At 37.2% G+C, this 16,626-nt stretch overlaps 1 protein-coding gene across 1 annotated transcript in view; it reads left to right on the top strand.

Annotated features, from left to right (window-relative positions):
* The window catches only part of DROSHA (drosha ribonuclease III), a 68,275-nt gene that overhangs the window by 24,228 nt on the left and 27,421 nt on the right, over positions 1–16,626 (top strand). Inside the window, exons 14-17 of the mRNA XM_031049664.2 lie at positions 4,203–4,327; positions 8,088–8,187; positions 10,859–10,966; positions 15,621–15,728. Coding sequence (XP_030905524.1) covers positions 4,203–4,327; positions 8,088–8,187; positions 10,859–10,966; positions 15,621–15,728 — 441 coding nt within the window. The remainder of the gene's footprint in view (positions 1–4,202; positions 4,328–8,087; positions 8,188–10,858; positions 10,967–15,620; positions 15,729–16,626) is intronic.

The raw sequence follows: 16,626 nt of genomic DNA, 5'->3' as shown, positions 1-16,626 counted from the left end.
TTCTATGTTGTTCTCACACTGAGGAATTCTGTGTATGTTAATGAATGCATCCATTAATTTTCAGTGCCAAGCTTGAAACCCCTATGGCCTTATTATTTGTGAAAAAATAAGTATTTTAAAACATAAATTCTCTGAACACAACTCCTTTCAACTCCAGTGTTATGTGAATTTAGCCCATTTTTCTAACTTTCACACTTAAGAAATGTGGGTCACAAGAATAGATGATGTCCACCAAAAGCTGCAGGGTTCTCTCTCTGTGGTTTCATCAGTATTGCAGTGGTATCTCAGCACTAGAAGCATGTTTTGGACCTTGTATTATAGGCTGCCATATAGCTTTCTTTGTTGTAACACCTTTCTTCCTCTGACTTAATTTTCCTTTTTTGCTTATAGCTTAACTTCCTAGCTCCAGCAGAAAAAGTGTGACTTGGTATCACACCTATGGGGAAATTTTGTTTGCTAAATGATAAACCAGTCCCCAGACTTCAGCCATGATGAGCCCTAATTATATTTTTCAAGTTCATATTTTTAAGTATGGCACCATTATATTTAGTAAACTACTTTATAAGCTAATTATAACTTGGGCGAGTTAATTTATTTTTCCCTTTATTTAATTCTGCTCAGTTTTGCACTGGCTAAAACTTCCTAAACCAAAAGGAAAACAAGATCATCTGTGAGAACATGAAATACAGAGTATACACAAACTCTTGCTATAGAAAATTCTACCTGAGCTGGTTAAAACTGAGGGCTAACTCAGAATCTCATAATAGAAATTGTTAGACAGCCTTAAATGTTTACCATTACCTGTGGTTTCTGTGATACAAGATAGACGCTAGTGCACAAGTCAGCATCTGAATGGTGTATGCTAACATAACTTCAGTGGTGTTAATGAAGATATGCTGATTTCATCTAGCTGAAAACTTGGGTTTTTTTTGTTTAGCATGAAATGTTCCATCCCTAGCAGTGGTCAAGGCCAGGTTTGACATTCTTGGGTGACATGGTCTAGCATATGGTGTCTCTGCCCATGACAGGGGGGTTGGAGCTAGATGATCTTAAAGTCCTTTCCAGCCTTAGCTATTCTATGAAGGAACATATACGTGCTTGTTCCTTGAATCACTGAACTGTGAATGTCTGTATTCACAAGGCTGTGCAGTTTGTGAGTGATACTGTGAATTTTGAGATGTTGTGTGATTTTTACTGACAAACTTTGCATTCTACAAGACAATGTTTTTAGAGATGTGTATGGACATCAAAATAGGTAAGTATAAAATAAATCTGCGGCACTTTGAAGCACTGTCATGTTATAATGCCATCATCAGAACATGTTTTTTTCTCAAGAAGATTGCAATGACTTTCTTAGTTTATGGATTTTTTTGTTCATTGCAGCATATTCTACTGAGTATGAAAACATTTTCTGTGCATTTTACAGTGTTAGAAGATAAAACAGTTCTGTTATAGAGACAATGTGAAACAGTGTGAGAAAATGACAGCTCCTCAATTCAATTTCATGCACTTGACACAACAAAGTAAACCAACTAAATTTTATTTTGTTGCTTTCCTCCACAATATCACTTCAGAAATAATATTTCCTCTGTGAGCAGATCTAGGTTTTATATATGTATTTTAGTTAAAAAAAAAACAAACAAAATAACCAAACCAACAAGGTGTATATTTTCATGATGGAGATGGAAAAAAAAACGTTGATAGGCATCTAAATCCTATGTGCTTAAACAACTAACAATAGTTCAGCATTATTTAAGTTACTCATGGTATTTCATTAGTTCCGTGAAACTTGTGTTGGAATAGATTTAAAAGTTCACAAATTCTAATCCTCTTTAATACTTTATTCTTCCTAAAATATTGCTGCTTTTCTCTCTGGTTCAAATACATGTGTATTTTATCATCTTTTGTCCTACATCTGCATGCTATGTCATCCTGTCTTCTAATATCAGCAAAGCCTTGATTGATGAGGTTTAGAGTAGGAAAGAAAGGTAATGGGCCTCTGTTCTGTAAGAATTCCTTTAGTTTTCATGAGATTTTTTTAAAGCAGGGTTGTAATTACTAGTTCTCTCACAGCACATTTGAAAGAATGCAAGGATAAATTTCCTTGCATCTTGTTTGCTGGTGCACGATTTATACTGTATGTTTCTGTATGGTGCTGTTTGTTCATTTAACCTTTAGAAACAGCACCAGAGAGGAAGCTAGTGTTTGCTCTGCTAAAGGGAAAAAGTATAGTCTAGCTACACCCCTGTCTTAATTGTCAGTGAAGGAACAATTATGATTAAGTTTCAAAGGAGTTCCTTTGTCCTGATTGTTATCAGGCCTCTGTGGGTGACAAAACTCCAAGGCAGTGTCATAAATAGTCTGGTTTTGAGTGATCCGGAAGCCACATATTTCACACAGACCCTGCTATAGGCATATTGAAAACTCTTCTCCCTTTTACACTCTTGAGGATCAGTTTACTTCTATTTAAGTATCTAAAATATGAAACATTTGAATAGAAGAACATTTTCTGTATTTTAAAAAAATGTATAATTGGTGTATTGAGTATAATTATTGTTTCATAATCTGCTAATTATATTTTGCCACCTCGGTTCATAGAGTAGTTGTGTAGGAAGGCTTCTTTTTGAGGGGGACAGGGATGGGAGAAGTTCCTCATTGTTAATGTTAAAAGAGGGAGAACCAATTAACAGCTTTTGTGAAGATAAAAATTTCTGAAATTGGCTTTGTGCAAACCCCACAAAACCAGATAAGCTTAAATTTCAGGACCCTAAGCTGTGGTTTAGAGAACATCATTCTGCCTGCTACAAATCCTCCCCATCTGTTTCATTAGATTTTTTTTTTTGTCCCAACCCTTTTAGTGGAAGTGCTGTGAGGAGAACATTTTCTTTCTTATGTGTTTTTTAAACCAGGCAGCATGAGCTAACCAACTTTTTTTTCCCTCTTGTGTTTCGGCTAGGAAGATATAAACTTATGTACAACCATCATGTCCAAAGGGAAGCTAATAAGCATTTTTCCCTTGGAAAACGTTTCTCTATCTGAATGTCAAAGTTTTAAGTAAGTTTTTGTTTTTGTAGAATATATTGGAGATGTAGCCACTGGATGAGGCTTACTTTTATTTGTAGAATTGTCTTTGCTTATCCATGCAGAACATGATTCCTGTGAAGAGTTCTACCAGGAGGGTTTGAAAGGTGAAGGCTTTGTTTCTGACACAGTTCTTACTCTTTTGTGAAGAGAATGGTGGAAGCTGTTTCTGTAACTCTGAAACTCATCTTCAAGAAATTCACAATGCTAAATTAGAAGTTTTGAGATACGGGTAACTAGAACTAATGGCCTTTTTCTGAAACCTTAGGCAAGCAGAAAATAATGGTCTCATCTAGCTGATTGCAAAGTGGGGAGTAAGCAAGGCACATAACAAAGCAGCTTGCCAGGTAATGGAGATAATGTTTACTTGGAGACAAACTGTGCAGCTTCAGCTGAGTTTTTAAATGTTAGACAAATGGTCAAGAGCTCTATTAGGAGCATGTCTTCTACAGTCATCTGCAGTTACTCATTTTCTGTATTTTTAGTGGCATTTTTAGTAAAAGTTGCTACTTTCTACACTGTCCTTTTTAACTAGAAAAACCCAAACTTGTGTTTGGAAGTGTAAAAAGGACAGAAGACCCCTCATCATACAAGGCTGTATTCCTCTCTGTACACATCAGCCAAGAACCCTTTCTAAGAGTAGCATGACAGATTTTTTAAATTCTGTTTACGTGGTGTGATTGAATGGATCTAATAATGACTTCACTTGCTTGGGAAATCAGGAACAGAACTAAAATTAGAGAAGGTAACCTGATTTGAGTGAACTACTCAGGCATGTGGGAGCTTGGATGCCAGAATGCTAATCCTGACTTTATTTCTTGTGTGATGTTTGACTGAAGAAAGTTGCTTTTAAGTTCTTGGAAATAATCTAACTGTAAATTTCCTGACTTGTAAAATAAAAATACTTCTTTTTTCACTGAAAGTTCGAAGTTGATTAGCTTCATTTCAGACATTGTCATGGCCAAACATTTATTATAATATTAATGATTAGTTTTATGTGTATTTTAGTAAACTTGGAATATTGTTGCTTCGTGGTTCTTGGATAGTGTCAGCTACAGGCAATTTATTTTCCATGGAGCTATTGTCAATTAAGTGTATCTTTTTTTTTTTTTTCCTCCTAGAAACCCAGCTCAGTTCGTATTGATCAACTGGACCGTGAACAGTTCAATTCTGATGTAATTACTTTCCCTATTATTGTCCACTTCGGAATACGACCTGCTCAACTCAGTTATGCTGGAGATCCTCAGTAAGATGCTTTTCCTTACATGTTTAGAAGCGCATTACTGCTGTCATTTATGGCTTAAATAGGACTTGTTTATGTGCCTGTCGTGGTTTAAACCAATCTGCACTGCTCGTGCACTCACTCCCCCCCCCCCTTGCTCTCCCGACTCCCGGAGAGTTAGGAAGGAGAGTCCAAAGAATATAGCCCGCACGGGTTGAGATAAGAACAGTTTAATAACTAAGGTATAACATAAATCACTACTGCTACTACTACTAATAATAATAATGATAAAGGAAATGACAAGTGAAGAGGATACAACACCTCACCAGCCACTGACCCATAACTCACCCCACCCTGCCCAACTGAGCACCGACCGATACCTCCTCCAACCCCCAGAGCCCTCTAGCCCTTCTGGGTAACTCTCCCGGTTACATCCTGGGTATGACGTGCTATGGTATGGAATACCTCTTTGGCTAGCCTGGGTCAGGTGTCCTGTCTTTCCTTCCTCCCGGCCTCCCCTCCTTCCCTGGCAGAGCATGAGGCTCAGAAAGTCCTTGGACAAACCAAACATTTGAGCAGTAACTCAAAACATACTTGCTATCAGCAACCGTTCCCAGCCTGAAGGTCAGAACCACAGCACTGCACCAGCTACCAAGAAAGAGAAAAATGACTGCTACTGCTCAAACCAGGACAGTGCCTAATTGAGTCCAATCTACAGCTTAATGCTTATGACATTGTACACAAGCTTTTGTAAATTACAGATATAAGGTGTAACTTCTTTTTCTGGCATTGTTTAGGATCTGCTTAAGTAAATTCATGCATGTGCCGTATGAAATTTCTCAACCTGAAAACAGCTTTTCTAGATCAGAGCAAAGGTTCCTCAAGCTCCAGGTTATTTCTCTGAAAGGCCAGTTGCTAGTTGTTCAGATAGAATAGTGTAACAGGAAGGCAGAGGGGAAGAAATACTTACCCAGGCTTCCAAAATACATGGACTTCTGAGCTAGAGAATGTATTTAGATCATTTTAACAACCCTGAATGGAATTTCCTTTTCGAAATTTCACAAACTACTGTTTGAATCTTTTTATGCTAATGACAGGGTAATCACTTTCCCAGCATCACTGTGAATTGTATGAAAAAGGACTCACTTTTGTTTCAGAGCTGCTACTTGATCATTTAATTTGACGCTTTTCAGGTCTTGTATCTAATAAGGAAGAAAATAGCCATTTTCTGTTTGTTTTCTTGATGAAATTTGTTTCTTGCACCCTGCCATATCCTACTTAGCTGTCTCTTACTATGCCTCGAAAAATCAAGTCTATGTAACTGTTTCCTAGCATGGAAGCTATTGCATCCATGCTGCTTTTCTCTGTACCTTTTATATCCTAATAGAGATTGGGAGGAATGTAGTGAAGGAGTGGAAGCAGAATCAGAACTTCAGGCAAAGCAAGCAATACTGTTTCACTGTGGGTTTGTGTAGTGGTATAGATGTGATTGCTGGATTTTGTTCACAATTCTTAATTTCTGACATTTCATGGAACTTTTTCAGTGATTTGGAGATCTAAATAACAGACAGTGTAAAACTTCTAATGCATATATAGTTGCAGTTGTTTTTTTTCCCTAATGCATTCCAGTGTCTTTCAAAGACATTGGATTTCACCTGTAGTTTTGAGGCCCTAACAGTTAATGTGCATGTATGACAGATGTATGCTTCTACAACTGCCTGCTGAGAATTTTAGACTTAATATTGTGGGAAATGAGAAGAGTGAGTGCTTATCCAGAAAACAACATATTTTCTTTTGCCTTTGAGCATGACTTTTAATCTTCCTAATCTTTTAGTTTTTTTATCCATAAAAGTAAAATAATTGAAGAGCATAAGAACCACCTCTATACTGATGCTAAATCACTTAATACCGGTAAACTTATAGTGCCTTGCATTGAAAACAGTATGAAGACACAAAAATTGTTCTTCCCACTTTATTTTAATTTTCTTTAAAATTTTATGGAGTTTATGGGTTTTTCTTGGGTTTTTTTGTGTTTGTTTTGTTTTTTTTTGTTTTGTTTTTTTTTGTCCCAGAGCTGCTTACATAATTTAGTAACATTACATAACTTTTCATCAAAGTAACAGAGTAGTTTTTGTGAAAGACCTCTTCATAAATCACAGGCTGAACTCTGGTGGATGTGTGAAATAGGTAATGCCAAGAAAAGATTTTCCTCCAGTGTGTATTTTTTTATGCAGTTCAAATACAAAGTTTTTGTTACTGTAATCTGATTATTAATTCTTAAATTTAACTGCAATAACAAAGTCTTTTCCACCCACATTAGTATTAGTAGTAAAATATAGATTGTATATAATAATTTCAGGTTTTGGGGTTTGAGTTGAAACCTCCTCATGGCATTTATATGTCTTTTGTGTAGCTGATTCATTCATTAGCTCATTTCTCTTTGGATGGGAATTTGTCAGAAATAGATGTGCTGTTCTGCAGATTGCAGAAATGTGGAGAACAGAACATAAGAAAAATCTGTGGCTTGACCGTTTCAGACGTGTCTGTAGACTAAAAAAATATCAACATCTCTGGAGGCAGAGAGTATACATTCAATAATGCTGCAGAGAAATAGCTGTGGAAAAAATGCCAATACGAAAAGATCCATTTGTGAGCCTGAGAATGTGGGATGCTGGGAAGATTATGAAATCATAGAAGAGCTGCTGCTTCATTTTCCGCTTTGCATTTGTAACTTCCTACTAAAACCACTGCTCTAAGGTGAGGCTGAGGAGGGTCATCTTGTACAATGTAAAGATTAAAGGAAATAAGTTCCTTGAATAAACTTACTTCTGTCCTCTATTTCCCTGCTTCTTCTTAGAAGTCTGGGCTTAGGGGTTTTCTTGAAAAAGCTCTACAGAGTTGATAGTATTTTGAAGATAGCATTGTTTCTGAAAGACACAAGGTATTTAGGAATGTCGTAATCCTCTTGGTCGCTCCTCCCTTAGTAACTTTTGAACCTGTTGGTCAGTTGCAGCTGAATGTAAAGGTGGGGTATTGGGTATAGTTGTAATGGAGTAAGTTCTTACAAGTTTTGTGAAAATCTGCGCTAGATCACAGAGGAACTACCACTGAAGAAAAAGTTGTGTTACTGAAGTTCATGTGTAATTCAATACCCCCAAAATTAGAAAAAGCTAGACAGTTGGAGGAAAACAGAAACCTTAAGTATGTGCTAACCACAGAGGAGACTTGGACTTGCCCTTTCCATTCAGCACAAACCCACAGGGAATTAAGCTATCATTTCACAGTTCACAGAATTACTTTGTGTTGCACATGGCTTGTAGAGCTCTTCTTCATGTGCTTCACTGAAATGTTTCAGCTAGTTTACAGACAGATGCTCCCTGGGAAATGTTACTACTACTTTCCAGTAAATGGTAAGTAAACCTTGTTGAGAGAAGAGAGTTTTCACTTGGAATGTGGGCAAATCTTATCAATGTGTAGAGGTGGCTCTTTGGAGAGGATTGGTGAGTGTCTAGGAAACCTGGGTTCCACTCTCAGTTTTGCTGTTCACCTCACTTGCACACTAATATCGCCTGTCTGCTCCTGTGTCTGTCCCACTGGAACAACTGCAGAGGCACTGTCAATGTTCTTGGAAAACACTTCGAGATTTTTTTCTGGAGCAAAAAGATACTTGTAGGTGATGTGTGTGTATATGGGTGCATTATTAACAGCTGGTGTGTTTGTAGGGACAAAAGGCGAGAGACTGTTGTATTGACCAAAATATTTGCTTTTCGGTTTTGTCTTTCAGATACCAAAAGCTGTGGAAGAGTTATGTGAAGCTGCGTCACCTGCTGGCTAATAGTCCCAAAGTCAAACAGGCTGATAAGCAGAAATTATCACAAAGAGAGGTATGGTGGGCCTTCCTATACTGATAATGAAGCATGGTAATTCTGGATGGAACAAAGACATATGACTGTCCTGTTTATGGAAACAATAGAAATCCTTCATGAAAGGTTTCCTTTTCGGCCTGTTAATACTGATTTTATTTTTGCCTTTTCTTGTTAGTGAATGGATTTATTTTTTTTTCCCTTTTTTAGCTGTCAAATCTGAAAGTTTTTTCCCCTATTATAATAATGATTGTTATAGAACTGTAACTTCTTTATAGCTATTACCATTAATGGTGTCAAGAATTAGCATAGAGAAGGACTTTTTATTTCTGAGTGCACTTTTAGCTGGCTCATAATTTTAAACATTTCTCTGCTGAGATAAAAACTGCCATGCTTGTGCATGGTTTTAAACTGTAAATTACTAGGCAGTCCTAGTGACATTCCTTAAGATCTTTGAAGCAAAATCATCTGGTTGTTATGTTCAACAATCTTTAATGAAAAATGAGGTATTTATTGAATTTTTGTCTTTCGTATCTCCCTGCCCCCTTCCCCAAAGTGATGAGCGAAAAACATTTCCTAAGTGCAGATGCTCAACCAATTGGGAATTAAAATCAGAAAAATAAAGTAATCTAAATATAGACTAAAGCAGCCTTTTCTCAGGTATCTATGTGGACTGAAGCTTTGAATTTGTCTTGTGCTTGTCTACCAGGCACTCTTAATTGGACAACTTACATAAAGAATGCGTAGAGGAGAAATTTAACTTTTTTGGTACCAAATGGAATTAAGTTAAATGGTGGTGTATTTTCGTCTATTGATTAGAAACCCTGATGATACATAGAATCATAGAATATTCTGAATTGGAAAGGACCTGTGAGGATCATTGAGTCTTCCTCTGTTTGCTAATTGTGTGGCTTTGGTTGCAGCAAAAGTCTGATACATTTGACATTGCACCTGTTTTTTATTACTGCTACAAAGCACAGTACATGCTGTTGCATGAGCAAGCATCTTGGTTAACATTTTATTTATGCTGATATTAAATAAGCCATTAGCTTCCTTACTTGTAAACAATGGAAAAAGCACAATGTTGTGACGTAACTGTGCCACGGTTGTAAGGAAAAAACATTTTGTCCATACAGGAGACTGTTTTGTTTGCTACAGCTTTCTACACTTGGAGCAAGTAGAGGGGAAAACTATTGTTTTATGGACATGTTTTCATTATGGGGCTAATGGCTATTTGTAAAATTGTAGTGGATTGGATGTAGAGGGGTGATGACGTTTTGTTTCAAAAGATAAAATGCTTCTTTGACATTTATCACTTACTGTGCGGTGTGCTGATTTTTGTTTCTAGACCATGTTATCTAAGATAACGAGTTTATCAAGTAGTTCACCATCAGTCATATTAGTCTGAAGCAGAAGCTTTATGTGAACATAACCTATGCATTTTGCCAGTGGAAGTACCAATAACTTAGAAGGAGCTATAGGGCTGCACATGATTGTTACATGGGCTTTTAAAGTTTATGAATCATATATTATGAGTAACTGGAGTGCTTCTGAGTTGGTGAGCCTGAAAGTATGGGCATGTCTTAGCAAACATTGTAGTATATGTCTCAGAAAATACCCAATGACACAGCCTCAAAATGTAAATTTCAGACAGTGCACAATGGCTGCAGAGCTGTAAGCATCTCTGCTCCTTCTGTGAATGCCATCAGTCATTCGCTACTGTGAGATTGTAAGATGTTATTATTTGTGACAGGGTCGTGCCAGGGGCTTTGTTCCTCCAACCTAACTTTGAGCATTTACAGCAGGTGCGTAAATTGGGATCTGAAGGCTCACTTTTAAGTCAATGAAGAGAAGTACATTTTTTTAAAGACATTTATCACCCTTCATTGAATATAAAAGGAGCCAGGGCTAACTAATGTCCTGCCCTAGATATCTTAGTGTTGATGTGTCTGAGATTTGATGAATCTGAATCTGGATGGATGTTCCTCTTGGAACCACTCTGAGTCTGCAGAGCAGAAGACGAAGCCTGTTCCTGCCAAGAGATGCTCACAGGCTTCAGATTTTAAGCTTGGAAGAGACAGCTTTGAGCAAATGCCCTGTAGTGAAAAGGAGGATGAGAGGAAGGATGCAGCTTTGAAAAGTTTTGTGTTCTGAAGAAGGAAGAGCACTAAGGGAGTCTTTACCATTAGTGCACGCTGTGTGGGGAGCTTGCATACCCAGGGGGCTGTACAATATTGGAACCAGATCATGATCCAGGGGTGATTTACTTTAGTTGGTTTTCTTTCATTCCATTTTTACAGAAAATAATTTCTTTTAATAATTCTGTTAAGATCTTTTAATGATTCTGTCCCTTTCATAATTTCTTGAGGCAAATAAACTTTTTACACAATACCAAACAGCCAGTGGTCAAGGCAAAACAGATTTTTGTTTTATTTTTTGAATTGAAATAATATTAGTAGATTTTATCATTATAGGCTCCAGGACTAGTTTTGGTCTACCAAAACTGCTGTCTGTGCTGTGTTCCAGCATATTCATCAAAGTCTATGGCTTAGCAACAACAAGACTTAGACTAGTCTTAGAAACTACTCACTAAAATTGAACCTTAAAGGAATATTGTGGAGGCACTCGTGTACATTAATACTGCTTTGTTGTAGAACGTCCTTCACAACAGGTCCATTCTCTCCCTGTTTAGGAAGCACTGCAGAAAATTCGTCAGAAGAACACAATGAGACGTGAGGTGACTGTCGAGTTGAGTAGCCAGGGATTCTGGAAAACCGGGATACGTTCTGATGTCTGCCAGGTGACTAAACTGCGAGATGTTTGTTTCTTTCTTGATAGCTGCCTTTTACCTCTTGAAAGGGTTTGCTGTGATTCTGTGCTGAAGAATGGAGTTAATACCTTTGTCTCAAGATGTATTGATTTAAGGAACTGTTCTAGTTTCCCATCCACACACAGAAAAAGTTATTTAAAAATATTAGATTGCTTGCCACTGATTGATCAGAACAAGGAAGAGAGGATAGGAATGGTCATCTGGATGCTGGGCATTAGCCAAATGAAGGCTCCTGGGGCCTCTTCATCAGTTGGGTTAGTTTTAATATTTTTATTTTAATAAATTTTTATATTTAGATTTTTTTTAAAAACAAATTTTACATTGAAACATGAAGAAATATCTTTTTACTTGAAAGAAAAGAAAGAAAAAACTCCACAGTAACTAACTTACGGATTAAAACAGGTGACCATCAGTAGGAAGGTCACCTTCCAGATACTCCATTTCATATGCATGACATCTCCAAGGTACAGATCTATCTCTGGCAAATCCTATTGTGAAGCAGTTGACAGCCACAGCTTTGTGATATGGTAAAAATAAGTGCATTTTTAATATAATATTTGATTAGTAAAATTCAAGTTGTTACAACAGTTAACTTCAAAATCTGATAAGGCCAAAGGGGAAATTCTTACAGGAGAGAAATGCTAATAACTAAATTGCTTTTCTTCTGTCTGAACCATTTCTTGTGACTCTGCTATTGCTTCTGAAGTTGAAGAAAGAGAATAGTGGAACAATATCTTCTCACATTGCTTAGGAAAATTACAGTCCTTTTCTAATTTTTATCGTGAACTCTATCTATTTTTACAGGTTAAGTAAGCAGTGTAAAATTCTAATTTAGGAGCTTTGAAACAGTTCTGTGTTATTCATAATATCTTCTGTGATTCATCTGTTAATGTCTTCTTCGATTCGTTTTGTTGTTGAAGGACAGCAAAACATGAAGGAATGATGAAAGTGAAGCTATTTCACATTTTTGTGCCCATCTGCAGCATAACATCTAAATCAGCCAATTCTGGTATGAAGGTCCTTTGATTTGATTTCTTTGAGAGGCCAAGAGTAGGCAAACTGTGTATCTGTAAAATTAAAGATTGCTGCTGTTGCTACATGCTTTCTTCCAGATTAAAGAAAACTAAAACTTAATATGCATAAATCAACGCTATGGACAGAGCTAAAGCTCAGTGATTTAAAATTAATACTTTTTAAAAGCATTGCAGCTTAGAAGATTGAAACTCTTTCAAGTCACTCTAACAGCTTATAGTTACTCTTAGTTCCACATAGCGGTAATGACATTGGTCTTTGCAGTCTCAGAAGTGAATCACTTGCAGGATGAGGAAAAAGGGTGAGTGAAGTATTCCAAAAATGTAAAATCATTGTTATGGGCCAAGCTCACTTGAAGTTTTCCAATACATGAAGTGCACTACTAACCACTAAGCTGGGCATCACTTACTATGCAGTCTGGCCTGATAGTGACATGCTGAGAAGATACACCTCACATGCACCCTCTCCCCCATCCCACACCCATCATTGCCAGTATTGTTACTGGTGTGCTCTCAGCAGCAGCGTTAAGTTTTGTTCAAGTGAGGAGAGAAATTATATGTTTCAAAATATTTCGGCTCATCTTGTTCTTCTTAGTAGCTTAAGGTCAGGATTGTCTGCCAGCCTTGGAGGGTGGTTGTACTAGCTGGGGCACCCGAGAGAGTTCCTGCCTTGCTATGCCAGCTGCAGCAAGAAAAGAACATGCAGCATCATAGTTAAAATTTCATATGCTTAAAAGCAGCAAAAAAAGAAAAAAAGTTACTTGTATGTTTATAACCAGATGCAAATACTAAGGGTATGGGATGTGGCCATATGGTTTCAGGAGACTTTTTTAATCACTAGCCATTCTTCAGCCTAATGGAATTTTTAAAGCATGTATTTTGTTTTCTTGTAAAGCAATAAGTAAGTAAAACATCAGAAACGTCAAATAGCTACAATCCAGTTTGCACATTGTTTGACTCAATCCAGTATTTAGTGACATGAAAGCAGCACTTGGTCAGTATAACTGCAAGAATCAAATTAAAGGCCCTCTGTGTGCTCCCAGAGAGATGTCAATTCTTCATTCAATGCACCACAGCTGATAAAAATCTAAAACTTTGCATTTCAGTCCTCAAACTTAAGGCTACAATTATTGATAAAAATAATACTAAACCTTGCTTGGGGGACATTTTTTTTGCCTAGTGTAGTGGAACATATAAACAGGGAGGGAAGCAGAATTGTCCTAAGAAACAAGTTTTGGGTTGGCTTTTTTGTTGGGTATGACCCATCTCCAGCCCCCCAAATTGCTTCTCAGAAGGAAAGCTTAGGAAGCATACCTGTATGGTTTGTATGGAGTTAAGAAGGATGTGCCTCTAGCTTATAGATTACCCTAAGAAAACTCTAAATGAGTAACATGGTAACAAAATAAAATTTCTTTGCTTGGAATGTTTTTGCATTTTTTGTCTGCCATTCAGAGATACAGACAAGTGTTTTGGTTTTTTCCTTGCTGCTAATTAAGTTAGCTCCATCTGGCAGAGAAGAACCTGGGGTGCTGGTTGACAGCCAGCTGAGTACAAGCCAGCAAATGTACCCAGTTGACCAAGAAGGCCAATGGCATCCTGGCCTCTATCAGCAACAGTGTGGCCAGCAGGGCAAAGGAAGCGATCATCCCCCTTTACCGCACACTGGTGAAGCTGCATCTCAGATACTGTGTTCACTTCTGAGCCCCTCACTACAAGAATGACATTGAGGTGCCGGAGTGAGTCCAGAGAAGGGCAGTGAAGCTGATGAAGGGTCTGGAGCACAAGTCTTACTAGGAATGGCTGAGGGAACTGGGGTTCTTTAGTTTGGAGAAGTCTCAGGAGGGATCTTATTGCTTTCTACAATTACCTGAAAGGATGTTGTAGGGAGGTGGGGGTTGGCCTTGTCTCGCAGGTGACAAGTGATAAGAGAAGCCTCAAGCTGTGTCAGGGGAAGTTTAGATTGGACATTAGGAAAAATTTCTTCAGCCAAAGGGTTGTCAAGCACTGGACCAGGCTGCCCAGGGAAGTGGTGAAGTCACCATCCTTGAAGGTATTTAAAAAACATGTAAATGTGGCACTTGGGGACATGGTATAGTACTGGAGTTGGCAGAATTAGGTTAATGGTTGGACTCAGTGATAAATGATTATGTGATTACTTTCCAACTATGTTTTTAGTTCTCAAGAATTTTCCAGTCCTTTACTTAAGCAGAAAGTATTGTCTTCTCAGTCCTGTAATATTCACCAGATTTTATTTTCTGTGGTTCTTTAATGACATGCAGAAATCCATAACATTATTTATTCCATAAATTATACATAATCTACTTTGTACGCTTGCTTTTCTTGATTCTGTCCACAATGAACCTTCATCTTCTGTAATCATACACATTCCTTTTTCTGCAATTAATAGTGATAGCCCTCAGATTTTGATTCCCTTAGAACACATCATTCTTTTGAATATATTCCTGTCATGTCAGTAGTAGGAGTAATAAGGAGAACTTAAATTTTATGTCAGTGTCACAAAAATGGTCACATGCATGAAATTCTTTAAACACTGACATTTTCCCTATAACTCTTACTTTTCACTCTTACACAGTGCTTTTGCTGTTGATATCATACTTGCTGTAGTGCTATACTGATAAACTGTAGTACTTGCTTATTTCAACCCAGCTCCATTTGAAGTCAATATTATTGTAATATTCCTGCTTTAAAACACAGGAAAAGGGAGAGTTTTGTTGTTGCAACATAGACTTAGTTAAAATTTTATGAGAATATCCCTAACAGAAAAACATTACCTGTTTCCTAGATGATCAGACAGCAACCTTTCTGATATATATATTTTTTTTAGCACATTATGCTTGGAAATGCCAGACTACAGCATTTCAGAAAGCCCTTAATTCTTCCTCAGAAAGAAATGAAACAAGGCACTAATAACTGTGCTTGGAAATCAAGTAGCTACTATTGTTTGATGAAAGCTGGTTAAAGTGATGCATCTTGCTTAATTTTATGTGGCAGAGGGGAAATGGTCTTTCTTCATCTTTGGTACTAACCTAAAAACTACAGGGCGTTAAATGAGAAGGTACAAATATATAGCATTGATTTCAGTAATGGCTTATTGAAATTTGAGGTTACTGGTGACCAGATATTTTTTACTTCTTTCAAAATACTTCAGTAGAAGACTGGTTTTATGTGTTTGGATGGGGCTTTATGTATTGGATTTTATGTATTTGGACATGGCTTTGAACAACCGGATGAAGTTGTGAAGTGAAGGATGTCCCTGCCCATAGCAGTAGGATTGGAGCTAGGTGGTCTTTAAGGTCACTGCCAACTCAAACCATTTTGTAATTCTATTTATTTATTTAGACTGGGTCAGGTGGTGTCTCCATTCTGGTTATACAGATGGACAAATGTGATTTAATTAAGTACTCTGATGATGAAGGTTGGGAAATAACGTTCATTTTTTTTTATCCTTTAAACAAGCCAGTAAAACTCAGTGTTGTGACAAATGGAGAATGTTTGTATTTATAGGTTAGTCAAAACTGAGTACTCTGTATAGTGAAGTTGAATGCTCTTTTTCTATTGCTATTGTTTTTTAGCACGCGATGATGCTTCCTGTTCTCACCCACCATGTCCGCTACCATCAGTGTCTGATGCATTTGGACAAATTGATAGGCTATACTTTTCGAGATAGATGCTTGCTGCAGGTAAGATATATTAAAAAACACTACTTGATGTTTTGTCCTCCTAATAGTATAGAGCTTGTTCATAACCCTGACTGCTGTGTAAACTGAAGAAATGCAGTGCATTGCCACAAGTTGGATGTACTTGATTGTACTGCAGTCTTTCAAAAGTTTCAGTTATTCCAAGAGACTTCTAAATAGAGACATCTGTTGTGCATGTAGGGATACACCTACCTTTGCTGCAGTGGCAGGTCTGGATTTGCTTGTAATGTTTAGAAAGACAAAAATATACTTACTGAAAAGATTGTCAGGTACATTACTATTTCCATGTAAGTTCTTTATTTAGATGTTTATGAAGAATATGCAGATGAGCATACATGCCTTGCTTTCTCCTTTTATAGTCTGCTGTTCCAAAAAATTAATAACTTTAGCATTGCCTTTTATTTTGCATTTATAGCTAGTGAAAAGGAATTTGTGAACTTCAGCTCTTGATTTCTGCAAGTATGTGATGAAATTTTTGCATTTAAAAACAAGGGCAGGAACCGAAGAGACGAGAATTCTGTATTTAAATACACCCATGTTGCATGACCAATCATTTGTCTAAGTGCTTATTTGTAAATGATCAGGTCTAAAGGCTGACTCTTGGCATGGTGGCCCCTTTCCCTTATGTGCTTTCCTGAAAATACTGAAGGAAAATTGAGACTTCTGTTCAGGGTTTCCCCCTCAAATAAACATCAGTTCTCTCCATTGACTGGGGCTGAGAAAGATAAATTTTCTCTAAGTTAAAAAGATGCAGTTTCTGTATCTGTATAGGGACTTCCCTCCTGAGCTACATTAAGCAGAGGCTTATGGGAAAATGTGTTATAATAGCTTCTCTGTTTTCTAGAAGTTGGTTCTAGAAATAGAACCAATTTTACAGGGT

This window comes from Melopsittacus undulatus, chromosome 1 (assembly GCF_012275295.1).
Source record: "Melopsittacus undulatus isolate bMelUnd1 chromosome 1, bMelUnd1.mat.Z, whole genome shotgun sequence".
In the NCBI taxonomy this organism is placed as follows: Eukaryota; Metazoa; Chordata; class Aves; order Psittaciformes; family Psittaculidae; genus Melopsittacus; species Melopsittacus undulatus.
The sequence above is the reverse complement of the archived record's forward strand: the minus strand, read 5'-3'. Positions and strand labels throughout refer to the sequence as shown.